This window comes from Microtus pennsylvanicus, chromosome 2 (assembly GCF_037038515.1).
Source record: "Microtus pennsylvanicus isolate mMicPen1 chromosome 2, mMicPen1.hap1, whole genome shotgun sequence".
In the NCBI taxonomy this organism is placed as follows: domain Eukaryota; kingdom Metazoa; phylum Chordata; class Mammalia; order Rodentia; family Cricetidae; genus Microtus; species Microtus pennsylvanicus.
In genome coordinates, this window is record NC_134580.1 from 4,663,925 (window position 1) to 4,690,415 (window position 26,491).

The window sequence follows — 26,491 nt, forward strand, 5'->3', positions numbered from 1 at the left end:
CGGAGGCAGAGACAGGTGGATCTCTGAGTTCCAGGTCAGCATGGTCTACAGAGTGAGTTCCAGGACAGCCAATGTTACACAGAGAAACCCTGTCTCAAAAACAAAACAAAACAAACAAAACTAGTCAGTGTTAAAGTGCTCATAGAACGGGGAACCTCCTTTTACCTGGCTCGTGTGTCCGGACGAGCCTCCTTAAAGTATAGAACTAACGCTCCCTCCCCCGACTTGAAGCTCTTAAGTTACAGCCACAACCTTTGCAGGTTGAGTCTTTGCGCTCAGGAACCAGGCACAAGCACCTGCATGCCCTTACCCAGATAGTAAGGCTTATTGGAGGGGTGGGGAAAGCTAGGCGGGAGGCGGGGCCCTAAGTTTTACTTGAAGTCCTAAGTGAACCCGCCAGGCGTAAGGAGGAACGCAGTGGGCGGGACTGTGAAGCGCGGGTTCTTTTTCCCCCTTCCAACCGCCACAGTAGTTTGAGTGGGTGGGGCCAATGTCCAGAACTCTGGCTCCCGGGGCACAGGTCCTAGTTGTGCCGCCTGGTCTTGACCTCCTGCAGTTCCGGCGGACTCTTAAGGATTCAACTCTCCGGCTGGAAATGAGTCTCCCTGACGTTTCGCTGCGAAGGAGCCCCGTTCGCCATGAACCCTCATTCGATTGGCCCCCGACACCTGACGCCCTGAGGCCTTCACCTTTCCCACATCCCGTGCTACAAGCCCTATATGGCTTATCCCGCAAGCTGCTCTTCCCAGCCTACTGGTCTCTGGACCAACTGCTGGGCTGCTGGGCACCAATGGCACGATCCAGTAGTCTGGGGTGGCTCAAAGTCCTGGCAGGAAGTGGGGCGGCGTTGCTAGCGCTGATGGTAGTCGGCCTACCCCTGGTGCTGTTTGGCCTTGTACTCTGGCTGCCCCTACAGGTCTGGCGCCGCCCCTTCTGCTACCAGCCCCCTCCAGCCTGCTGGGTTTGGCCACAGCCCTGGCACCCGCCTGCCGAGCGCGTGCGCTGCTTTGCCTTTTTCACTGCCAATCTGTGCCTGCTCCCTGACGGGCTGGCACGCTTTAGCAACCTGTCGCACAGCCAACAGCGCGCGGAGGCCATTGGTGCTGTACTGCTAGGTAGCCTTCGAACGTCACACTATGGGGCTACTGGATGCAGCCAGCCGCTGCCTGTGGTGCCTGGCGGTGAGCTGAGGGCCACAATACCTACGGGTTTGGACTTCGTGTGCCTGCAGGAAGTGTTCGATCTCCGCGCAGCTCGTCGTCTTGTGCGCGTCCTGGCGCCAAATCTGGGCCCAGTCCTATACGATGTGGGCACATTTGGCTTAGTGCCCGGGCCGTACATCAAGATACTGGGCAGTGGTCTTCTACTGGCCTCGCGCTACCCGCTGCTGCGTGCCACTTTCCGGTGCTTTCCTAACGCTCGTCGCGAGGACGCCATGGCCTCCAAAGGTCTACTTTCCGCCCAGGTACTAACAGGCTGCAGTGCATCCTAGCAGGGAGAGGGTAAGCAATGGGTCTAACAAGCAAGGAGAGCTGGAACTGTGGGTGGCATTGCAGGCACAACTGGGCATCCTGGACGGGCGCCGTATCGTGGGATACCTTCATTGCACACACTTGCAGGCACCCGTTGGTGAGCTCTTCAGGGGGGGTTGTTGGAAATGTGGGCAGCCCCTCTTCTCTCCTTTGAGAGCAGTAGATCCCTAACTTCACCAACATTTTTGTCCCTACACCCTGGTGGTTGTTTCCTGTCCCTCAGACATCCCAAGAAATGCTTGGGTGGGTTTACAGATCAGGACCTGGGTATGGCCTTGGATCCCCACTCTGGGCTGAGGCAACCCCAACTCTCCTCTTAGAAGATGGGCATGTTCGCTGCAAACAGCTGTCACTGCTCCTGGAATGGGTGGAGGAGTTTGAGGCCGAGAGCAGCCAGAGTGGCGAGGCTGTAGCCTTCAGCGTTCTCCTGGGAGACTTCAACTTCGACAACTGCTCACAAGGTGAGAAGCTGGGGCAGGTGGAGCCGAGAGACCCAGACCTGCCTGCTAAGAAACGGTTTTCTTCTACAGATCACGCAAAGGAACAGGGGCACAAGCTCTTCAGCTGTTTTCATGACCCCTGCCGGCTAGGCACCTGCCAGGAGCAGCCCTGGGCCTTGGGTACTGCTTCTGTAGAGGAGGGGAGAGCAGGTCTGTGGGATCCCAGTCAGCAAGGCTGCCACTGATTCCGCTCCCCCTCTTCCCGACTCCACAGGGACAATTCTGAGCACTTCTAAGCTACACCACACCATTGCAAGCTCCCCAGAGATGCTTCGGAGGTAAGTGGAATGAGCCCGGGCAGGTCATCTGGGAGAAACTGCCCTAGCCTCAGTGATGCTGCGCCTCTCCTAGGGCCCTGGAGGAAGAAAAAGGGCGCCGCCTCTACCTGGCAGGACCCCCCAGTGGAAATCACTCAGATAAATCCTGGCAGGGTCGGCGCCTGGACTATATCACCTACCGCGGAATACCTGGGAGTCGCCTGAGTCCAGTAAGTGCCTGAGCTGGGGGCAGTTGGGCTTGCTCAGACTGCAAACAGCTCTCAACTTGTTGCCTGCCCCGCAGGAGGTGGAGCAGGTGACTTTCAGTACTGCGCTGGCTGGGCTCACAGACCACTTAGCTGTGGGCCTGAAGCTCCAAGTTGTGTGCTCCTGACTCTGGCACACAAAGGACGACGAGCGAGAAAGACCACCAATAACCGTGCGACTGAAGGATCTTTATTGGGGGACACTCATACAGCTTCCTGGGCACGGCGGTACTCATATACACTGCCGCGCTCTGGAAAGGCTGGAAAGAGCGGGGGCGAACCCGGAGGTGGCGCTGGGTCCTCCGGGTCTCCGTAGCCTCCACCGCCGGGTGTGTGAAGGCAGAACACGTCCTGTAAAGAAAAGCAGGTTCAACACAGGTGTGGCTTTGCCCCAGTAAGATCACAGAGGCCACTACACAGCCACCCTAGCCAAATTAAAATTTTTGCATCTCTGATGTTTACCACACAGGCTACGTCTCTTACCCCGGGGTACACGGTTACAGATGTCTTCCCGCCCAAATTCACAGTGCGCCCGTCCTTTCTGATCAGGAGGTTTAAGCCCCGCGCACCAGGCTCTCCCCCTACAGGAGGAGGAAACAAGGAGATGGGGGTCAATGGAAGTAGGGGCAAGAGATGGGATCCTGAGGTGGCAGGCAGCGACAGGGCAAAGGAGGCCAGAAAGGGCTGGGGAGTCACCCACCATAGAGGCCATAAGGCTGGAAGGCACGGCGCTCGGTGAGCACGGACAGCAGCGCCTCTTCCCGAAAGGCCAGCTCTCGGATAACACCATCACCTCCCCGGAAGCGGCCTCGGCCCCCAGAGCCTGGCCTCAGCTCAAAGCGGCGCAGGATAACTGGGTACCTGTGCAGGTAAAGAGCACAGCAAATGAACGGCGGACTCATCTCCAGATCAACTGCCTAGCACTGTGGCTGCTCAGCTCACCGGCTCTCCAGAATCTCCGGGTCCGTGATACGTGTGTTAGTCATGTGACTGTGCACACCACTGCGCCCATGCCAGCCAGGTCCGGCGCCCGCACCACCAGCCACCGTCTCATAGTATCCCATCCGGGCATTTCCCAGGGTCACATTGTTCATGCAGCCCTAACAGAAGCATATAGCAGTATTTTGTTAATGTGGGTATCCACCCCCACCACGCTGTTTTCCAGCAGCTCCCAGACCTTTGCTCCACCACACCTGGGAGGCTGAACAGGCCCCGAAAGCCCCCAGAATGACGTCCACTACTCGCTGAGATGTGAGCACGTTGCCGCCCACCACTGCTGCCTCTGGGGATGGGTCCAAGATGGAGCCTTTGGGAATTATTACACGCACAGGAGCCAGGCAACCCTGGTGAATGAACAGGGTGATTAATAGGGATGGGTACCACTCAGATTCAGATAAGAATTCTACCACCCTAGGCTGTTCTATTGGGCTGCCTTTGTCTTCAGGCAAACCTCAGGGTGACCTCACCCCTGCGAACCTGGTTAAGTGGGATGTCACGGCCCACGAGACAGCGCAAGCAATAGATGAGAGCGGACAGTGTTATGGCCCTCGGGGCGTTGAGATTGCCAAACACCTCAGACCCGGAACCGCTGAAGTCAAACACTGCGCTGCCCTGCCCACAAGGAAGAAAGGTGTGGCCCTCAGCAACTGGTCACAGCCCAGAGGCCCATGCCGTCCCCACTGCCCTCGCACACTAACCTGACTCAGGTCTATCTGAACCTGCAGACGGATCGGGGAGCCGTCATCCATGTGGTCTTCTGCAGATACCTCGAGGGGCAGGCCCCGGGCCTGCCGGGAAGCTCCGAAAGCCCGAAGCATGTCTCGAACTGCTAATTCAGCGTTTGCCTAGCAGGAATAAGGTTCAGGCCAGCCATGCCACCTGCAGGGTGGCCCCACTACCTTGGAGCCACGACACTACCCCATGATGCTCTCAGGCCCACCTGAATATGGCCCATATAGGCCTGCACCACATCCAAGCCATACTGCCCGATCAGCTCGCCCACCAGCTGGATGCCCTTCTGGTTGGCTGCCACCTGGGCACGAAGATCCGACAGGTTGTCATGCAGGTTCCTGGTTCCACTACAGCCAGGGATCTTGCCTGGTGCCTGCAGGGCCTCTGTTACCGCTGGATGGTGGATGGACAGGGTCACAACTGAGTCACCTTCCATGCCCCCAGGAACCTGTGTGCCTGCCTGTTCCACACCCACGACACACACGCTGGGCACTGGGAGTACCCTATTGACCTCCCACTGACTCGCCACCTCCCCGTTGCAAACTCCTGGACTCTGAAGATGTAGGCTCCATCCTTCTGCTGAGCCTTCTTTTGTAGCCCAGCATCTGGAGCACCTCTGGCAAGCAGCAGTGCCAATGACTTCACTGGAGCTGGATGTGGCTTCGGAGCTGGTGGGTTCGTCCCTAAGCAAGCCCATCCTTTTCTAGGCACCCCTCTACACCTCACAGGAAAAGGTTTCTCTGATTCGCATTCCACAAGCACCTTGTGCTGTCTGCCCTATGTCCTGCCTACTCCCACTGGCCTCCTAGTACTTCAAGAATATAAGGCAGCACAGAGCGGAGACACGGCTCAGCAGTCAAAGAGCCCTTGATGCTCTTTGAGAGGATTCAGGATCGATTTCCAGCATCCACACAAGGGGCTCTTAACTGCCTCTAACTCCAGTTCCTGAGGATCTTATGCTCCCTTCTGGTCTCCAAGGACACCTGCATATATGTGGTGCACATACATGCACTCAGGCAAACACACACACACAAAAGGACTATCGGGCACCTGTCATCCTGTCATCTCACAGTTTCCTACATCTAGACAAGACTCCCCTCCGCTCCTGGAAGCAGTGCCGTCTAGCCCAGGGACGACACCACACCAGGGGAACCCCTCACTTCACCGGTGGTCTTGGTCATGAGCTTCCCTGAGGTTTTCCTGGCCACTTGTACCCTCAGCCACATGGTTACACTTGTGTCTCCATGATCCTCCTCAGCTCCCAATGGTCAAGGTTATATATCCTAGGTGTCTGTAGCACCCAGAGTGGCCTACCATGCCCTCACCTCAACTCCAGAATTCCTTTTTGACTCCCCAGAGCCCTATGACCTCAGAACAGGGCCGTCTTTTCCAGTGCCTCCATCTTGCCTGCAGCTACTGTATACTGCTTAGAGCAGAGCCTTCATCCTGTAGCTGTCTACACCTGACCCAACAGTCCCTCCCACCCTCTGCCACCTGAACACCGGACCCAACAGTCCCTCCCACCCTCTGCCACCTGAACACCTGACCCAACAGTCCCTCCCACCCTCTGCCACCTGAACACCTGACCCAACAGTCCCTCCCACCCTCTGCCACCTGAACACCTGACCCAACAGTCCCTCCCACCCTCTGCCACCCGAACACCTGACCCAACAGTTCCTCCCACCCTCTGCCACCCGAACACCTGACCCAACAGTCCCTCCCACCCTCTGCCACCTGGATACCCACGCTCTTTGAGGGTGACTGCAGCTGTTACACCTGACCACTCTGCTCACCCTCAGGGTTACTCTGCAGGCAGGTGTGCAGCCCAACCAGTATGGCTCCAGCTGCTCCACTGCCCAGTGACTGAGACCCAGACCCAGACAGGGATCCTGCTGCCTCAATACCCAGTGTAGCTTGTAGCAGTAGCCAACCTTTTCTACCTGCTGCCCCCTTGGATGTCTTGGCCAACTCCTCACCCCAAAGTCACCTTCCAGGAGACCGTCTCTGGCTCCCACATCAGTCATCTCAGCTCTCTGCGCATCTGAGATGACTTACAACTGCCCTAAGAGGGCGCCACATGTCTTTGCCATGCCTCATGGCAGGCCTGAGCTGATAAATGAGGATGTATCTACCAGTTGTGTATCAGGATCCTGACCAGCCTGGTTCTTGGTAGCAGCCAAGCATCCTTGCCTGCTGAACCATCACTGTGACCAGCTTACCCTCTTCCTGGAAGACGCCTCCCTGGACCAGTTTGAAGGATAGAAAAACAGCACCCTCCTGTTGCAGTGTGGTAGAGTGAGGAGGCATAGAGCCTGGCGTGATACCCCCAATGTCTGCATGGTGCCCTCGGCTGGCCACATAGAACACGGGCCGTGACTGGCCTGGCCAAAATACCTAAGGGGTAAACGGCAACCGTCAGCAGCACCAGAAACCGCTCATCCCTCTGATGGTAGCCAAGGCAGCACTCCTCACCGGTGTGATAACAGTCAGGTCTGGGAGGTGACTGCCCCCTGCACTGGGATGGTTGCTGAGCAGCACGTCACCAGGATGGAGGTCAGCTCCTAAGTGCTGAATCTGAAACCAGGAGACACATACAGAGTGGAAAAGGAAAGTGAAGTCATGGGAAAGGGAGGGGGCAGAAGGGAATAAAACAAGTCACCATCACCACACCTGGAACTGTACAGTCTCCTGCATGGCACCCAGGTGCACAGGAATGTGGGGAGCATTGGAGACCAGGCCCCCGTCTGGCCCAAAAAGGGCACAGGAGAAGTCGAGGCGTTCTTTGATGTTGGTGGAGATGGCTGTGCGCTGAAGGATCCGACCCATCTGCTCTGGGGGGCACAGAGTAGTAACCAGGTAACCCCATCATCCACCAAGAAAGGGGCAGAGGACCCACAGGGTGAAAGCCTTCTGCACTCAAACCCAGCAGCGTTTCCTGTGCTCTGGGGAAGATCAGGGTGGCGGCACACCTTCTTGGGCAGGAGGGCTGTAGCTAGGTGTGTGTCAGCTTATGAAAAGAGCGTTCTCTTTCCTGCCTGCCTTGGGTCTCTTCAACTTCCCTCCCTGACTGTTGCAACAAGAACCCGATCTCCCAGCTTGGACCCCTGGGCTCCTGAAAGCCTATGGCCTGACTCTGAACAGATGAGCTCATAGAGGCTGGCTGCCTCTTTTCTCTCCCTAGATTGCTGAAGATCACATGACTCCCGGTGAGGCGAAGAAAGTGCTTGCCCCGTGTAAGGCCTGCTCTTGCAGCAGGGAGGGCAGTTTCAGAGCCAAGGCCATACTGCTCACCCCTCCCCCACCAGTGAGGTTCCCACCCTTCCCCTTGGCACACACTTGCCAGGTCACCACATGTAACAAGAGCCAATGCGACCCCACTTGTCTGTACTTTTGCCTAGTATGCAGTCCCTCATATCCTACATCACATATACCAGCGCTACAAGGAAGACAATAGTATCCACTCACCAGCAATGCTCATGAAGCGGTGTGAGAAAATAGACAGCTGGATGGGGTCAAGCTTGGTGCCAGACATGCTAGGAGCCTCAGCTCCCACAGAAATGCGGATGTCCCCTGTCTCAGTCACCTCTGCTTGGCAACCTGGTTCTACGAGGATGGTGCTGGGGGCAGGGGACACAAAGGAGCTACAAGAAGGCTGGCCACAACCTCCCCCCAACCAGGGATGTCACTAGTCCATGCCAGAAGATGCCCCGATGATGGAACCTCTGCAGCCCTGAGCCAAGGGATCTGCTGTGAAGGGCACTGCAATAACCCCTCCAAGGCTATACCCAACCCAGGCTTACCTGTTGCTGTCAATGATAAGGCAGGGCCCCTGGAGCTGGTGCCCATAGCCCAGCTCTCCTAAAAGGTACACGGGGGTCTCTTGATAACCCCCCTCAAAGTAGCACTGGGTCACCTGCAGAGGGTGTGGAATGAGCTGGGCTCCTGGATCATCCTTCCTGAGGCCCCTCAATATGACTGAGCTTCCCCATCAGTACTTGTCCCCAGGTCCTAAGGATGCAGGTGGACCAGCATAGCAAAGCCTCCAACCTTGTCTACCCGTGGAGGTCCAGTCTTGGCTTTGGGAGTGTCCTCCAGGCGAAGTCCACTACGGCCAGTTCCCCGCACTCGCACGTCGTCTACCACCACTGGCCGCTCAGGAATGATGAAGCCAAATTCTCTCAGGTACCTGCGCTCACCCATCCAAGGGACCAATCAGAAGAAGGCAACCAGAGCAGCAGGCCACATGCTAGACCCACAGAAGGGCACATATACCTCTCAACAAACGCTGCTCCAAAGTCGCCAGCACGGGGTGAGTGGGCTGTGGCCGGATGCTGATGGGCAGACACCATTAGGGCACAATCAGTGCCTTGGTAACGAAGATGCAGGAAGCCCTCAGTGCTGATCTGAGACCTGCAGGAAGCAGGTTAGGCCATTCACCCAGTGCCTTCTGAGGATGCCTGCCCTACTTCCTCACACTCTGAGACCATTGCCCTGAAGACATCCTGTGGTACATCACCAAAGGGCTGGTGGAGATAATGCCAGCCCTGTGTTCAGTGGTCCATAACTCTACCTAGAGAAACCCTGGGCCCGCAAGGCATCCACACACTGCTCCTCCAGGCGGCTCAGTCTCTGGTCCAGTTGCACAAAGGTTTCAGGTGTGTAAGACAGGGAACAGGGCTCCTGTGCTTCGTGAACCACATCTGCCAAGGCCAGTCCCAGTGCTGACAGCAGCCCACTGTGCCTGCAGAAGTGGTGGCACAGAGGTGTGGGACACTCCTCAGAGCCAGCTCCCTCATGTATATGCCCATGTACAAACTTACCTGTGAATATGCACAGTGTCCATACCCAGCGCCCGGGCAATGGCACAAGCATGCTGCCCACCAGCTCCTCCAAAGCAGGCTAGCACGTGGGCTGAGGGGTCATGGCCTCGTGCCTAGTGATTCAGGAAGGGTCAATAAGTCATCTTTCCTACCCTGGACAGGCTCCCACCCCATCCCATTTCTGGTGGGCTGAAAGAGTATGGGAGGAGGGCTAGGACAGACAGGTGATGGTGGACAGAGGGGGCATACCTGTGTGAGGGCACGGATAGGCCGGCACATGGCTTCATTGGCAACACGTACAAACCCCATGGCCACCTCCTCCAGACTTAGTGGGGAAGCTGGGTAGGGTCCACTAGTCAAGAAGCTGTTGACCTCAGTGGCCACAGCCTCTAGAGCCTTTCGGGATGCCTCTGGGGACAGTGGCTGGTCTTCTCTAGGCCCAAAAATGCAGGGGAAAGAGGCTGGCAGCAGGCGACCCAGGACCAGGTTAGCATCTGTCACAGTCACAGGACCCCCTGGGGAGCAGGCACAGTGTGTGGGTTGGAGGCTAATGGAGTAAACCAGATGTGGGCAGCAGGGACAAAGACAGGGAGTAGAACAGACTAGAGCACCACCCAGAAGGAGCGGCCTGTCGGAGCAGAGGCTAGCTCTTACCTTTGCGGTAGCAGGCAGGACCTGGGTGAGCACCTGCTGACTCTGGCCCGACCACAAAGAGGCCAGACCTTGGGGGGTAAAGGACTGGAATTAGAGGTGGGGAGGATGAAAAAGCCAACAGGTCCTGACTGAAGAGATAGGCACTGACCTGAAGAAGAGGCGGGAACCGCCACCAGCTGCCACTGTGTTGATGTCCAGCTGGGGAGCCTGGAGGGTGACACCAGCTGTACTAGCCTCAAAGACATGCTCAAATTCTCCAGCATAGCGGCTCACATCTGTGGATGTGCCTAACAGGGATAAGATGCCAAGAGTCACCCAAAGACCCACATCCCCAGTTTCATCCAGCTAGGTTGCAGAGTCTCCCCTCATACACCCACTTTAGCCGTCATACCTCCCATGTCAAAGCCAATGACAGGCTGACCACCTTCCAGATGGTAGGTGGTAGCTGAGTAGCCAACCACACCGCCAGCAGGGCCAGAAAGCACGGCCCTGGAACCACTAAAGGCATCCATGGGTGCCAGGCCACCATCAGAGCGCATGAAAAGTACTTGCACACCCTGGGAATGGGGAAAATGGAGAGTGATGTCATAGGCAGGCACAGGGGTAGGGCCTGGGGCAGGGTGGTCAACGGGCCTCACCTTTAGTTGGCCCTGGAAGCCACGGCTGAAGCCCTGCACATAGCGCTGGATGGTGGGAGTGAGGTAAGCATCAGCACAGGCCGTGTGCCCCCGAGGGACAATGCGTACCATGGGCATGGCTTCCGAGGACAAGGACACATGGGTGAAGCCCAGCTCCCGGGCCAGTGCACCCACCTGCTGCTCGTGCTGGGCCCACCTACAACGAGAACCCAGGGGGCTCTGTGCCTCCCACCCAATACCTTCCAGCTTTCCTCTGGACCAGGCCTCCACCCACAATAAGCCCTCACTCACGTGTACGAGTGCATGAGCACCACTGCCAGACTACGGATGCCCCGAGATAAGAGCCCCTCCAGCTTCCCACGCAGGACTCCCAGATCCACAGGCTGCTGGATCTCTAGCAGGTCCCCTGTACGGCCTGAAAGAGCCCATATCCCTCATTCAAAAGTTGCTAGCTCTGCCTCCCCTGAGAACCTCACACAGGTGGCCAGCACCATCCGCACCTTTGACAGGAGAACCGGCACCTGGTTTTCCATGGTACAGCACCACTCGCTCCTCCACCTCCAGCACCTCCTCATACAGTACCTCTGGCATGGGCACAGCCTGAGGGCAGGCAGAGGCTTAGAAGAGACCCAGGCCTGAGGGTTCTGTGGGGTCCTAAGTAGCTGGAGCAGTGCAGGCAAGGGGATGTGTCCCAGAAAGTGAGGAGAAAATCAAAACGGCCTGGCAAGACCCACCCAGGCTCCTCCCTGCACCCAGGCACTTAAGTGGGATAGAACCAACCACTGGTACCCCCAGAGGGCAGCTTTTTCCAGGAACCCAAAGGTGAAATCTCCAACCCCTCACCCTGAACAGTGCTGGCTTGGACTGGCAGGGTACCACAGGTTTGCTTGGCAACTATGGGGACAGAGTCCTGCTGGAGTGCTCGGTCTCCTTTATGCCTATCAACGAGTGGACTTGGCCATCGCTGCTTCACCGCCCTCCCCACGGGGCCTTAGCTAGGAAAAGGAGAGGAGTGCACAGATTTACCTAACACCCAGCCGGCATGGGAGAACTCACCAGGTCAAAGAGGTCTGCCCGGGCCTGGGTGCCAATATGCAGCAGGTCTCGGAAACCCCGTGTCACGAGCAGTGCCACCCGTTCCCCCCGTCGTTCCAACAATGCATTGGTGGCTACTGTGGTACCCATGCGGATGCTGGCAATGCGACTGGTGTCTAGGGGTCGGTCTCGAGGCAGCACCACACCTCCCTCCTGGGGATCACACAGTCAGTGTGAGACCTCAGGCTGGGGGTTCCCTCACCCGTTACTTTTGCCCTGGCCCACCTGCTCCAGGATGCGGCGGATGCCCTCTGTGGGTGCATCTGCATAGTTGGCAGGGTCCTCTGAGAGCAGCTTCAGGACGCGCACATGCCCTCCTGGGCACTGGGCAAAAACATCTGTGAAGGTGCCACCACGGTCGATGGCAAAATGGAAGCGCCCTTCTGGGCTGCCCATGATGGCGGGGCTGCAGTCCAGCCGTAGCTCTTCAGATAGTAACCCTGGAAGAACTGGACCCAAGAGCCTGTTGTTAGGGATAGGGGGACTGGGGTTATGCCTGAGGGGGCATAGTTTCTAAGCAGAGGCCGGGAGGGGAAGAGGTGGAGTCCAGTTCTAGGAGGTGCCCCAGGGAAGAGCCAAAGAGTAGCTCTGGGTTTGGTAGGAACTGCAGGAGCAGGTCACAGGGTGGCCAGGCAAGGCCATCTGTCAGCCCAGTGTCCCCACAGCACAGGTCTGAGAGTCCTGGTGCCGACAGAAAGCCAGGACCTGGAGTAGAAGTAGAAGGGCCGCTGGACCCTCGAGCCCTTTTATGCTGGGGGAGCCTGGGTTCTTTCAGCAAGAAAAGGCGCTGGAGTGTGCAGGTAAGAAATAGCTCCACTTCCTGCTTTGCTCAAGCTTCAGGGCCAAAGCCTTAGGACCACTGGAACCCTACAAAGTCAGTACAACAGTGGGGCGAGGCTAAAGCCCGGGAGACAGGAGGTTTGGAACAGCAGAGCTCAGAGAGGGAAGTAGGGAAGGGGGTAGCTGAGTAGGTAAGGACATCTGCACAGACCCCCACCTGCGCAACCGCGTTCCGTCTGGGCTGGGAAGTCTCGGCTTGTGTTCTCCCGCTGAGCTTCCCGCAGGCCCTGCCCCCACCTCGGGGAGGAGCCTGCAGACCCGAACCCTCTCCCTCAACGCACACACAAGCCTGGCATGCCTGGCCCTCCGGGTTACATAAGAGCGGGCCGGGCCTGTGCACCTCCTCCTTTGGCCAGACCGATCTACGGAGTGACTGAGTGGCCCTGCCAGCTGGGCCTGACCCAGTGCTTTGGCTCAAGGGCACCTTGGTTCGGGGAGCTGCCGTACCTCTCTCTCTACATGTTCTGGTTCGCCAAGCGTGGGCTCCCTTGACACCCACCTTCAGGTCTCTATGTAACTGGCTGAGTCCTAAAGTAACAGTATTTCTGATGTACTCAGACTGTTCCGCAGTGTGGGAGGACCCGAGGCAGGAGCTAGGGTAGGTGGAAAGGACCCCGAAAGGAACAATGGGAGATAGGAGGATCTAGGAAGGCTTCCTGCCTCCGGAAAATCCTCTTATTTGGGCATGTGAAGTTGCACAACGAACAAGAGGCCTCTGCACATGTGCCCCGGTCAACTCCACAGAGTAAAAATGGCTCAGCACACCTAAATCTGATGTCTCTCCTGCAGTGAGCCCAGCACTCTTCTGGAACTGGTGTTCCCCCCCTCGAGGGCCACAGGATGACTTAGCCATGGGCTCTACCCTGTCTGTCTAGTCAGCCCTTAAGGAGGCCTAACTTTAAGGAGGAGAAAGTGCACTGGCAGAGGAGGCCCCAGGACAACCAGAATTTATAGGCAAGGAGGACCAGCGTTGCTTTCTTGATTCGTCATTCCTTCACAGGCTTTAGCCCCAGGAAAGCAGATCCTTCTCCCTAGACCAGCATCTCTATACTTTCTAAGACAGATTCAAGGGAGCCTCAATTGTGCTGGCTGGTTGGAAGTGGGGACTTCTGCAGGCAGGCCAGAGGCTCTGGATTCCAGACCAGAGGGAGACAATCAGCCATGTGTGATAGTGACACTGCCCTACAAAGGTGACCCCTAAGGAACAGTTAGCTTCTGGGACCTTGGGAAGTCTGTTGAACCTACAGGCCTTACCCACCATGCTAGGCCAGATGCCAGATAAGCTTAGGGCACACACTCAAGCCCCCCCCCCCCCGCACCGAACTAAGTGTCTTGTAGAATATTATTTTAAGGTGTGTTTCATTTGTTTATGCTGTGGAACATTTGTTTTAATGATGCAAAGATGTGGTGCATTCTTTAATGTTGCATTGTTTAACTCTGTGAAGCTGTGAACGGTGCCTGTCTAAAACACCTGATGGTCTAATAAAGAGCTGAACTGCCAATAGTGAGGAAGGAGAAAGGATTGGGGGGGGGGGGGCTGGCAGACAGAATAAATACAGGGGGAGTAAGGGAGATGAAGGAGTAAGAGAAGAAGAGACCAGTCACCCAGCCAGCCACAGAGTAAGAGTGAAACTAAGATTACAGAAGTGAGAAAAGGAAAAAGCCCAGAGGCAAAAGGTAGTTGGGATAATTTAAGTTTGTGTGTGTGTGTGTGTGTGTGTGTGTGTGTGTGTGTGTGTGTGTGTGTGTATCTGGCTAGAAACAAGCTAGGCTAAGGCCGAGAATTTATAAGAAAGAATAAGTCTCCGTGTATGATTTATTTGGGAGCTGGTTGCCCCTCCTGCCCCGCCAAAAAAAAGCCCAAAAAGTAAAGAGTAAAAAACAACCAACAACAAAAGTGCTCTGCTGGCTCTCATGGCCTACTTGGACCTTGGAGGCTAGGGTGTAAGTAAGCTGGTTATGCATGAGAGCTGCGGGCTCTGGACTGCATGCCACACTTCAGGCACTGCCTGGTGCCCTTGGGCATTCCAAAACTGCCCTCACATCCCTTCCTTGTTTTTTGGATGCCCAATCTGTCAGAAGTCCTTTTACTGTGACTTTCAGAACAAATCCAGAGTAAGGCCTGTAGTGCAGGCCTGTAATCCCTGCATAGCTTAGTGAGACTTTAATTTCAAAACAAAAAACAAAGCGAGCTGAGTGGCAGCTCGGTAGTAGACTACTTGCTTCATATACAAGAGGCCCTGAGCTCTATCCCTAGTTTGGATAGATTGTGTGTGTGTGTGTGTGTGTGTGTGTGTGTGTGTGTGTGTGTGTGTGTGTAAGAGAGAGAGAGAAAGAGAGAGAGAGAGAGAGAATGAGAGAGAGAGAGACAACACACCCAGAACCAGAAGACAGTCTTCCCTGGAACTCCCTCTTTCTTCTGCATCAACCTCCAACTGGCTGCCACCTTAGGGCATTTGCTCTAATGGTTCCCTTAGCTTGGTAAGTTTTTCCCAATCACATGACTCCTGCTTCATTCAGCGCAGCTCGAAGTCACTTTCTCAGAAGTGTCATCTCCTCTCTCCTGCATGGATGTCCAAGAGTTCATTCCACCCTCTTCCCTGGGCTCGCTCCACTTAACTCTTTCTACCACCAGCACCCAATAAGGAACCTGCGGTCCCACTCCATAAGGTCAGGTCTTTGCATGACTTCTTTCCATTTGGGCACACGCTGGATGATCTAAAAGATGCCCGTGGCTCACCTCTCTCAGCATCCTTGAATTTGATTGTCTTACGTCTGGACAACCAGGGATTGGCAGTCACTTCTGCCACGAAGCTGGAGCTACAGAAGCCCAGGCTGTTGCCCCTGCCCCTCAGGACCAGCTTCAGCTCTTGGTTCTCCTGGATGAGCTGCACCAGCCGCCGTAGCTCTTCATTCTCCTGTGCCAGCCGCTGGATCTCCTGTCGCAGGCCCTCATAGCTGCTGAGAAGGGACATGCCCAGGAGCGGGCACAGCAGCCACCCAGTGGTCAGTGGGCTGGCCAGCAAAAGGAGACTCTGCCATTGTGAGGTCAGCATCTTACTCCCACCTCTGCATTCCAAGACTGCCAAGGCCCACTCTTCCTGTCTGCAACAGATTTCATCTGATTTCTGGCTCTGAAGCTTGGACCACCAGAGATGCCCAGACACTGCCACGGGTCTTTGGATTTCTTTATTAAGCTCTTCCTGGAAGGTAGAAGTTTCTCTGCCCTGGTCCAGATTAGGGGTGTCACAGGGAATAATTCAGGTTTCTCTACCACCCACCTGCCACTGACTACAGCACCTTGATCTCCATGTAAAATGACAGATCTGAGCAAATGGGTGTGACATCTGAGTCCGATGGTGGTACAGCACCCAAGGAGGTTGGGGAGAGTGGGTATTGGAGCTACCCTGCAAGGGTGGGGTTTGTGTCTGGCCTCATGAGTGAATAGCAATGACCAGGGCAGGTACAGCCTTAATAGGCTGAGGAACTCATTGGGTGCATGGAAAGGGCTGATGGCCAAGAACTGGATCAAGCAGCCATGGTCTTACCCACAGGGACAATGGATTTGCATTTTACACTGGACTCTTATAAAGGACTTTCTTCCATCCAGTCTGTCTTGTAAAAGTCACTTGGATTTCGTGACTGTTTCTTCATCATTGTTATTTGCTTTATATCATTTCCTTTTTTGCTTGCTTGATGAGTGCAGTTTTCACTTATTAATTTACAGGTTCTCCATGGATTTCTATGTCCTTTCCACAGTCCAGAAAACTCTGGCAAGAGTCCTTCATTTGTGGTGACACAGGTGGAAGATGGGGAAGAATTGTCTAGGGCTATGCTGCAGGAGACTGGGTACCACGGAGCCATCTCTCTGGTTCCAAGCATTGACAATTTAAATAATTCCACAAAGAAACAACCCTAATGCCAGGAAACATAGAAAGTTTCAGATAGTAGAGAGATTTTTACCCTGAATGAATGGCAGATTCAGTGAATTAAACCCCTAGATAGACATTCTGAACATAGAAGGTGAACTGGGATGGATAAAACTTCAAGACCCTGGTAAAGTTCTGTCATAGACCTTGTCACCGTTTTCAGACCTGTGCATGGGATGGCCTAAGTCTCACGATGATTAGTTTATTAGTTTATCAGAGGGATAAAGGCAAATTATCCCAGATATGTCAAATGTCACTCCGTGGGCCTTTCAAAGGATGGTCCTCTTCCCAGCAAAGAGATTCAAGGGTTGAAAGAGATTCCATGAAAAAGGGATGCTCCCCAGGTGGTGGTAGTACACACCTTTAATACCAGCACTTGGGAGGCAGAGGCAGTTGAATCTCTGTGAGTTTGAGGCCAGCCTGGTCTACAGAGTGAGTTCCAGGACATCCAGAGCTACCCAGAGAAACCTTGTCTTGAAAAATGAGGGGGGGGGATGACTGACCAGGGTCAAAATATTGAAGGGCTGACAAGATGGCTCAGAAGGTGAAGATCCTTACTACCAAGCCTGACTACCTGAGTTCAAGCTCTGGGCCCCACAGGGTGGAAGAGAGAAAGCTGTCCTCTAACCCCACAGGCTAGCATCTATATACTCCTCCACTAAGTATCAAACCCGGGACAAAAGGCTGAGGTGCCTACTAACATAACATAGCAAAGTAGACCTGGCTATAGTGGTATTTTATTTGTATTTTAATAAATTTCTGCCGGGCGGTGGTGGCGCATGCCTTTAATCCCAGCACTCGGGAGGCAGAGGCAGGCGGATCTCTGTGAGTTCGAGACCAGCCTGGTCTACAAGAGCTAGTTCCAGGACAGGCTCCAAAACCACAGAGAAACCCTGTCTCGAAAAAACCAAAATAAATAAATAAATAAATAAATTTCTATTTTAATAAATAAAGCTTGCCCGAAGATCAGAGAGTAAAACAGCCCCACTGGTCAGCCTTACAGACCAAGCAGTGGTAACACACACTTTTAATCCCAAGTAACCATACTAGTTTGCCATAGAAACCAGGCAGTAGTGGTGCACACCTTTAATCCCAGCCCTAGAGAGGAATATAAAATAAGAGGAGACAGCTCTCAGACAGTCTCATTCTGACATTCCTGGAGGCATTATCACCATTTTGGACTAAGGCAGAGGTAAGAGCCAGAGGCTGGCTGTTTTGCTTTTCTGACCTTCAGGTTGAACCCCAATTTCTATCTCTGAAATCTTATTAATCGTGCTACACCTGGTCACCAGCTTCTCCCAGTATCCCTCAGTCACTACCTGTTACATACCCACCCTCTCCCCTGAACGCTCCAGTTCAGGGGTTGGGCCGCCCTTCCCCCAGAGGCTCTTCCCTCTATAATCCAGACATTTTGGTTACCCGCCCCTTTTTGGACCTTTGGCCTCCTGGCTGCAGTACCTGTTCTCCTCTCTCCCCTCTCCCACATTGCCCAGTTCAGTCTGGTCATGCCCACTCTGGACTCTCTCCCAGATGGCCCTGCCTCTGACCATGCTCTTTCTATATCTACAATAAACTTTCTTTTCCACCACACCTAGCCAATGCCCTTTCTTTTTTATTTCTTTTTTTCATTCACCCCACACACACTCCCATTCTCTCTCTCTGGGAGAGAACCTCTGCACTGTATTGCCTAGTCACTGGTAGGGAAGACAAAAATCTTAATTCCTTGTCCTAAACAAAGGCTTAATAGTGTTTAATAGCAGACTTATATTTGATATTTCTTACAATATGGAGTCCAAGGTTATGAACTCCCTATGTAGCCAAGAAGGACCATGAACTGCTGCTATCCTGCCTTTGAGTGCTAGGATTGAAATTCTGGGTCGAACGCATTCTAGGTAAATTTATTGTAGATGTGCATATAGATAAATGTAGAGAGCATAGTCAGAGGCAGGGCCATCTGGGAGAGTCCAGAGTGGGCATGACCAGACTGAACTGTGCCATGTGGGAGAGAGGGAAGGCCAGGGACAGGGGAGATGAGAACCAGGTGCAGCAGTGAGGGGGCCAAAGGTCCAAAAATAGGCAGGGATCTAAAATGTCTACATTATATAGGGAAGAGACTCTGGGGAAAGGGCAGCCCAACTCCTAGGCCGGGGCGGGTCTCCCAACACGCTTGGGCCACCCTTTCACTCTGTGTGGCCAAGGTAATACAACAAAGCCTAAAGCGTTTATTTAAGATCTACTGAGAGCTGACCCTGGGTCTGAATCGTGAAAGCTTTCAGACTCTGGGAAAGAAGACCTGAGGACCTGAGGCCGGGCCTCACTCTGGGAAAAGGAAACCTGTTCCCAATGCCTCACAGACCAACCTGGAGCAAAAGAGGGGATAGAAGGACCCACTCCTACCCAGGCTGTCAACTCTGGCTAATCTGAGGATGAGATTGGAGACATTCAGGCCTAAAGACAATGGCAACCTCAGAGAAGAGCCATCAGCAGAGATGTGGCAAGCCAGCTAGAAATGTAACAAAATCAGGTTCAGAGAATTGAAAAAAGCCCCTGCTGATATCCACACCTTGGGTAGCCAGAGAAGAGAGTTTCTGGCTGAGGAAAACATTGTGACTGTGGGGAAAGGAATGCAGCAGCTGAGAGCCAAAATGGCCGTGGGCTATCTTAGACCCTTACACAGGATGGTTACCAATCTCTGTATCTGATTGAACATCCTAATGTGATTAGGCAAAGCTCCTGGAATGTGCCAGTAGGCTTGCTTATTATGCCCAACCCACCCTACAGCTGTGAGAAACACCTCAAACTTTCTACAGAAGAGATTCTGAGTCATTCTGGGTATCCAGGACACAAAGGTGTACCTGCCATTGGCCAAGCCAGAGGAGTAGCAGGTGGCAATTGAGGTTCCAGGTGTTGGCCACCAGAAGGAAACTCTGATGGGTCAATCTCGTTGGGGCATGGCCACAGGACTGCAAACCCTGGAATGTCTTTTGCTTTTGCTGTGCCTTTACATGTTTGCTGCAGCTCTCTTTCTCTGGTGTGAGTGGACGTGGGGAGATCTCCACTGCCTGTAATATACTGTTTATCTCTTGGAAATATCCCATTCTACTGGGTATTTTTATCTGTGGACTGTCAAAAGGGGATGACCCCTCCCTAAACTGTACTGTCTAATTTGATAACGAGAGCTTATACAGAGTTTTGATGAATGAAAATAAATACATGGAAATGTTTCACAGCCAGGGCCCGTGAGTCTCACCTAAGGAGCTGCATGGATTGTGGCTCAAGTTAATGATTAACAAGTGAGTCCCAATAGCCCATCTGGTTAAAATTCTTTTAACCTTAATGTTAGGAGATGTTCACAGGTTTCAAAGTGCGTTGCGGCTGAAACAAAGCTTTGAAAATAACAAAGTTAGACTAAGATTTTTTGTTAAATAGCTTGGAGGTTTAGAAAAAAACCAAGAAGACAATCTAAAGTTTTAGAAAGGCACATAATTGAATTCAGAATGTGTTAAGGTCAGGGAACAAGAACAAAGCAGCCCAATTATCATTGGCTGACTACCTTTCTTGCTAGGATTGGTTAATGACCAGGTGATGATTAATTCCTTATAGCCATTTTTGCCCTCAATCTCCTACTATAAAAACTATTGATGCACTGGGTGGCAGTGGCGCACGCCTTTAATCCCAGCACTCGGGAGGCAGAGGCAGGCGGATCTCGGTGAGTCTGAGGCCAGCCTGGTCTACAAGAGCTAGTTCCAGGACAGCTAGGGCTGTTACATAGAGAAACCCTGTCTCGAAAAATAAAACAACAACAAACAAAAAACAAACTATGGGTATGTACCTTAAAGATTTAAAGTAGATCTGGCTGATTCTTTTTCATATATAAAAGTTTAGGTTTGTAATTCCTTTAAGATTCCTTATAAGATTACCTTTCAAGATAAGTAATAAAGTAATTGCCCCTTTCTTTGTAACTGCAAAATGCAGCCTGCCAGTAAAAGACCTGACAAAAATACCTTGCATGCACACACAGTTAATTTATAACAAGTTGCTTGGATATGAATGAGTTTGGGTTCTTGGGTTAATTTGTTTTTCAGCTGTAGTAAGTAAAACGCTTAACCACGTAAGGGAGATGGAAGACATGCTATCTTTACTGTTTGTTTCCTATTCATTGCATTCATTCACTTGAAAAGCCGAATGGAACCATGATGTAATCCCTATATTGCCTGAAAAACTTGGAATACATAAGCTGTAAAAAAATATACAGCAGAAGGAACACAGAAAGAGAAAGAACATAGAAAGAACATTGAGAGAACAGAGAATAAAGAAGGAAGCCACCAGGGTTAGAAAGATGGCTCAGCAGTTAAGAGCATTGGTTGCTCTTCCAGAGAACCCTGGTTCAATTCCCAGCACCCACGTGGCAGTTCACAACTGTCTGTAATTCACCCTCATACAGGCAAAATACCAAATGCACAATAAAATAAATATTAAATTTTTTTTAAAAAGAAGGAAGGCTGGAGAGATGGCTCAGAGGTTAAGAGCACTGCCTGCTCTTCCAAAGGTCCTGGGTTCGATTCCCAGCAATCACATGGTGGCTCACAACCATCTGTAATGAGAGCTGGTGTCCTTTTCTGGCCTGCAGAGATACATGCAGACAGAATGCTGTATACATAATAAATAAATTAATTTAAAAAAATAAAAAAGAGGTTGAATTAAAAAAAAAGAAATCTTAGCCGGGCGGTGGTGGCGCACGCCTTTAATCCCAGCACTCGGGAGGCAGAGGCAGGCGGATCTCTGTGAGTTCGAGACCAGCCTGGTCTACAAGAGCTAGTTCCAGGACAGGCTCCAAAACCACAGAGAAACCCTGCCTCGAAAAACAAAAAACAAAAAAAAATCTTTAATAAATAAACAAAAGAAAAAATGTTAAAAAAAATAAAATAAAACTAACAGATGAAAAAGTGAAAGAAAGAAAGAAAGAAAGAAAGAAAGAAAGAAAGAAAGAAAGAAGGAAGCCATCAAGAGAGCGTGTGAATATTTTTTCTAACCCCACCCCCCGGCGCCAGATGGAAAAGTCTAGCACAGGCTGACTCCATGCATTTCTCTTCAAAGTCCTGTGCTGCTGGAGGCTGTTCCCCCCACAGTAGTATGTACCCACTCCCCAGCAACCAGAATACCAGTGACAGCTATGAGCTCCCAAATATGTTGACTATGCCACAAAGACTCAGAGCAATCCACCCCATTTTTGTTTTGTTTTGGTATCTGGTGTTTTGCTAAAAAGCACAGACTCTTCACTTAGCCCTACCGATACCCAAAGGGGAACTTAAAACAGAAAAAGGGTTGACATCTCTGCCTTCATTTTACATCTGTCTCCTTTGCTTTAAACTTGGGGTTACATCTCACTTCTACATATTAATACATATATCAGCAGTATAGACTTACTATATAACCCTCCATGGTATGGTTAAGGGGGAAGTTTTTGTTTTTGTTTTTTTGAGACAGGGTTTCTTTGTGTAGCCCTGGCTGTCCTGGAACTAGTTCTGTAGACCAGGCTGGCCTCAAACTCACAGAGATTCGCCTACCTCTGCCTCCCAACTGCTGGGATTAAAGGCATGTACCACTACCACCTGGATACTCTCCCTTATGTTTGTCTTTTACTCAACAAAATCATGTGTGGATTCATTTCTACATGTGATAATATTTTGTTTGTGATCTAACAAAGCTTGCCTGAAGATCAGAGTTGAGCTAAGTCACTGGCTAACTATAGAAGCCGGGCAGCGATGGTGCACACCTTTAATCCCAGCACTCCAAGAAACAGAAGCAGGTGGATCTCTGTGAGTTCAAGGCCAGCCTGGGCTATACAAAATTGATCTAGTCTAAAAGAGAAACAGAGCCACGTGGTGGTGGCTCACATCTTTAATCCCAGTATTTGGGAGTTGCATGCCTTTAATCCCAGCACTAGGGAAGTGGAGACAGGAAGGGATATATGTGGGCAGAGAGAAGAATATAAGGTTGGAGGATACAAGAGCTCAAAGCATTCAGTCTGAGGACTTGTACAGACAGGATACTCCGGTCAGTCTGAGGATTTTGTAGAGGTGAGAACTAATGGCTAACAACTCTTTTCAGGTTGGAGGCTTGACAAAGGGTTCATAGGGCCATATTTTAAAATATTTTTCTTAAAAATATGTTTTGCCTGACGTGGTAGCTCATGCCTTTAATCTCAGAATTTGAGAGGCAGATATGGGTGGATCTCTGTGATTTCAAAGCCAGTCTAGTCTACAAAGCCAGCTCCTGGCTGGGGGTGAGGACACAGGCCTTCACTCCCGACTCTTGTGAGAAAGGCAGAAGCAGGCAGATCGCTGTGAATTATAAGCCAACCTTAGTCTCCTTACGGAGTTAGAGTTATACAGTGAGACCCTGTCTGGAGAAAAGAAAATTTGAGGCAATATTTCAAATATCCCAGGTTGGATTTGAATTCATTAAGAAGCCAGTGATGACCTTGAACTTCTGTTCCTTCTTTAAGGAACCATCTGCAGATCATGGGATCCTGCTTCATGAGGTTATATTGGGGTGCACTTAGTTTGGACTCAATGAGACCAGTCGCTTCTTGATAAACTGCTGCTCTGCTTGCTCTGATGGGGAAACAGCATCTAGGAACACAGCTTCCTTCTTCTGGCGCAAGTTATAACATGAGGGGCTGATGAGACTGGCTAATGGGTACTGGTAATTCAAGAAGAATGGAGGATTAGTCACAGACAAGAAAACCCAGGTCGCCCTTAAATCACTTGACTGGTATGTACAATGTGTGAAAGAAATCCATTACCAGGTTTCTTCCAATTTAACAAAGTCCTAAACACAGAATATTTTACCTGTAAGAGCTTCTACCTGGACACAACCAACTTATACAGCCTTCAGCTTTGTTTTTCTTTAATTTTTTAAAGATTCATTTATTTATGCATATAAATGTATGACTGTGCACCACGTGCACGCCTAGTGCCCAGGGAGGTCAGAAGAGGGTGTTGGATCCCCTAGAACTGGAGGTAAGGATGGTTGAGAGCCACCATGTGGGTTCTGGGGTTCAAACCCAGGTCTTCTGCAAGAGCAGCAAGTATTCTTTATCAGTGAGTGAGCCCCAAATCTCAGCTTTTTAAACTGTGGGTCATGTCTGATTTCACTGTAGTCCTGTTTCTACACACACACACACACCATGTACACTTTGTACACATATATCATACCTTGACAACAAAGCTGCCTGAGATGCATCAGCTTAGATTTGAGTATATTATGAAGTGCAGTGTTTCACTTTGACTCAGAAACATTTTGTAAAGTATAATACTTAATTACAGAAGATAAGAATTTTAGTGTTTGGCTTTCATCATCCCTCAGCATGGAAGCAAAAATTAGTCTGTCTTTGGTTTGGACTGTGTTAGAATGTTTAATTTTATTTTTTCCTTTTTCCATTATTCATGTTTGTTGTATATTGGGGATGTATGATCATAATTCATTGTATAAATGTATGAAACTATACCAAAAAGAAAGAATAAATATTAGGGTCACCTCAGCTATCAGCAAGTTTGAGGCCACCACAGGCTACATGAAACCCTGTCTCAAAACACCAACAGATAATGATCAAATGTTTTAGAAGGAAAATTAAGTTACATTCTCTGTGTAGAAGGTGACATCATAAAAGAATTGTCTTCAGAGGCTGTCAGCTCATACATTTAAAAAGGGTAGGGGGATGTGGTACATTAGGCACTTAGATAGCATTGGGTTTTTATTTTATGTGCATTGGTGTTCTGTCTGCATGTATGTCTGTCTGAGAGTGTTAGAGCACCTGGAACTGGACTCACAGACAGTTGTGAGCTGCCATGTGAGTGCTGGGGACTGAACCCAGGTCCTCTGCAAGAGCAGCAAGTGCTCTTACCGCTAAGCCATCTCGCCAGCCCCAGTCAGCTTAAGTGTTTTACTGTATGTTGGATTTTATTTTGCTTAATTCTGAATCTACAACTCTCAATTCTCCCTAATCTCAGAGGGTCTGGTTAAAAAAAAAAGTCCACACAGCAGGCCTGAGAAAACTCATCAGGATGTTCAAGGCTGCTGGTGTCTGGGCACGCAGTTTTGGTGAGATGCCCACCACTTCCTGGTAAAAGTGGCTTGCTGTGACTCAACTGTTTGTACAGCTCCTGCGGAACAGCAGCTTTCTGTCTGGGAGTCGGGAATCTGGGTGCCTGCCAGCAGAGCGTGCCTGTGCAGCTGTGCACTAAAACCCCAGCTGTGTCTCCGTGGACCTCCCTGGCAGAAAGCATCTCAACACGTGATGCCCCAACTTGTTGGGGGAATGAAGTGTCAGCATGAGTCCATCCGAGAGGACGCTGGAAGCTCGCACCTAGATTCTTTAAGACTCCATGAACTTCTCCCCTTTGCTGGCTGTGATTTCAATCTAAGTGCCCTCAGCCAGGAGGAGTACAGTTATCTCCTGAATTTTGAGACCTCCCAGCAAACTGCATCCTTAACACAGCCCTCAAATTTGTGTAAGTGTTAGGACCCATGATGGTTAATTTTGATACTCAACTTGGTTAGATTAAAAAAAACCTAGACCGGGGCCTAGAGAGATGAGAGTTAAAAGTACTGGCTGCTCTTGCAGACAACCAGAGTTCAGTTTCCAGCATCCATGCTTGGTGGCCACAATTGTCCGTAACTCCAGCTGCAGGGGACCCGATATCCTCTTCTGGCCTTTGTGGGCACTCTCAAGACACCAGGGAATGCATATTCATACACACACACACACACACACACACCACAGATAGAGAAATAAAAATATAAAAATCTTTTATAAATCAAAGTATAATCAGCAGAGGCACATTTTCAGTGGTGTTTCTGATGAGAATTTCCAGAGAGGATTCCTGAAAAGGGAAGACTCGCCCTGAAATGGGGTACCCCTTCCCATGTGCTGGGGCCCCAAACAGAAAGAGAAAAAAGGAAGAAGCCGGATGAGTACCGCTAACTGTGTTTCTCTGCTCTCTGGCCACCTGCTCCTGCCACATGAACTCCACGACGCCTTCCTGCATGATGGACATCATCCTCTCAAACTAAGTCAAAGTAAAGCCTCCTCCCAAATCTGCTTTTTGTCAGGCATTAGATTATAGCAACAAGAAACTTGATAAGGTCCCTGAACCCTCGATCTATCCAGATGTGTGTTCTACAGCTAGAGTATGGGGTCAAAGCCAGAGGGGGGTAGAGGAGTGGCCTCAGACCCTGAACCTGATGAAGCCACGTTGAGGTCCTTGTTCCTAAGGGGTGAAAGGACACTCTTACTAGGAGACATGGTGAGGACTCTGGAAGCAGCAGCAGCCACCAGCCTCCTCTGGACTCCTTAGGCTGAACACCAGCATCATTCTGGCTGTTCCAAGTTGCTGAGGCTGGCACCACCCAGTGGGGAAGGCCTTTGGACTTGCTGAGGCAATTCAGTATAGTCATCTGTGGTAAGGACCAGCAGGACACAAAAAAAAAAAACAACCCCAACCCAACAGGGACAGCAGGTGCTGGGGCCACCCAGGTAGGAAGACCTGGGCTACTGGACAAGGGAGTGGCTTAGTCCAGCTGCTGAGGATCAAGGCTGAAGATGGCTCAGCCAAGCTGCATCAGCAGGGACTGACTCCTATAACCGGTGCCCAGACATCACGAAAGTACAACCATTGTAATGGGGGTGTTGGAACTGTTAGTATTAGGGTCCCTTAGACTATTTCTCCAGCCCAACACAGAAGATCCAGTTTACCTGCTGCCTTGTAGAAAAATGTTGACAGTCCTCTCATTGAGGTGTGGGATCCAAGTCCCCACACTGGTTTTGTGTGTCTTGGAAAGTTCATCTTTGGGACCCATCCATCCTCTCTTCACACTCCTATATATACTCAGCTCACTGTTTTAATTTTGAAGGTTGGGTAGTGACATGCATTTCTTTATGCACTAACGGGGCTGTATGATGGGGAGCTGCAGGTGAAAAGGGTGAGCTCCTTGCTAATGATCATGACCATTCTGAAACAGTACCATGAGGAGAGGTGCCGGATGTGGGCGGGGGAGAGGCTCTCTCTTTCCTTCTTGTAGACACAGCATCCTTTCTATGGACTGGACTGACATGAGAGATTGGAACATACAGAGCGAGAAATGCAAGAATAACAAGACTGTTAGGTCAGAGATCCCTACCTGCTCTAGTTCCCAGATATTGGACCATGCCCCCTACAGTCTCT

General features: G+C 51.4%; 2 protein-coding genes across 4 annotated transcripts in view; one reads left to right on the top strand and one right to left on the bottom strand.

The window, feature by feature from the left end:
• The first annotated feature begins 428 nt into the window (after positions 1-428).
• Positions 429-3,007, top strand: LOC142842975 (sphingomyelin phosphodiesterase 5-like). Of its 2 annotated transcripts, XM_075959630.1 has the most exons (7): positions 434-1,465; positions 1,557-1,629; positions 1,853-1,993; positions 2,063-2,152; positions 2,247-2,310; positions 2,384-2,519; positions 2,594-3,007. In XM_075959630.1, the coding sequence occupies exons 1-7, from the start codon at positions 491-493 to the stop codon at positions 2,681-2,683; spliced, it is 1,569 nt and encodes a 522-aa protein (XP_075815745.1). In that variant the 5' UTR covers positions 434-490; the 3' UTR covers positions 2,684-3,007. The 2 variants fall into 2 exon arrangements, with proteins under 2 accessions (XP_075815746.1, XP_075815745.1); XM_075959631.1 differs by lacking the exon at positions 2,063-2,152 and having other exon boundaries at positions 429-1,465.
• Positions 2,725-26,491, bottom strand: part of Oplah (5-oxoprolinase, ATP-hydrolysing) — a 28,992-nt gene continuing 5,225 nt past the window's right edge. Inside the window, exons 1-27 of one of the 2 annotated variants that reach the window (XM_075959626.1) lie at positions 12,491-12,828; positions 11,719-11,942; positions 11,455-11,646; positions 10,899-10,998; positions 10,690-10,813; positions 10,399-10,594; positions 10,152-10,317; positions 9,909-10,047; positions 9,761-9,828; positions 9,356-9,621; positions 9,107-9,219; positions 8,857-9,027; positions 8,559-8,696; positions 8,334-8,472; positions 8,087-8,199; positions 7,752-7,903; positions 6,957-7,117; positions 6,759-6,860; positions 6,506-6,680; positions 4,495-4,679; positions 4,253-4,399; positions 4,032-4,166; positions 3,749-3,898; positions 3,498-3,655; positions 3,256-3,416; positions 3,039-3,136; positions 2,725-2,906 (exon numbers count right to left, since the gene is read on the bottom strand). In XM_075959626.1, coding sequence (XP_075815741.1) covers positions 2,760-2,906; positions 3,039-3,136; positions 3,256-3,416; positions 3,498-3,655; positions 3,749-3,898; positions 4,032-4,166; positions 4,253-4,399; positions 4,495-4,679; positions 6,506-6,680; positions 6,759-6,860; positions 6,957-7,117; positions 7,752-7,903; positions 8,087-8,199; positions 8,334-8,472; positions 8,559-8,696; positions 8,857-9,027; positions 9,107-9,219; positions 9,356-9,621; positions 9,761-9,828; positions 9,909-10,047; positions 10,152-10,317; positions 10,399-10,594; positions 10,690-10,813; positions 10,899-10,998; positions 11,455-11,646; positions 11,719-11,889 — 3,867 coding nt within the window. In that variant the 5' untranslated portion in view covers positions 11,890-11,942; positions 12,491-12,828 and the 3' untranslated portion in view covers positions 2,725-2,759. Of the gene's footprint in view, positions 2,907-3,038; positions 3,137-3,255; positions 3,417-3,497; positions 3,656-3,748; positions 3,899-4,031; positions 4,167-4,252; positions 4,400-4,494; positions 4,680-6,505; positions 6,681-6,758; positions 6,861-6,956; positions 7,118-7,751; positions 7,904-8,086; positions 8,200-8,333; positions 8,473-8,558; positions 8,697-8,856; positions 9,028-9,106; positions 9,220-9,355; positions 9,622-9,760; positions 9,829-9,908; positions 10,048-10,151; positions 10,318-10,398; positions 10,595-10,689; positions 10,814-10,898; positions 10,999-11,454; positions 11,647-11,718; positions 11,943-12,490; positions 12,829-26,491 lie in introns of those variants that run through there. The other variant, XM_075959627.1, reaches the window with a different exon arrangement.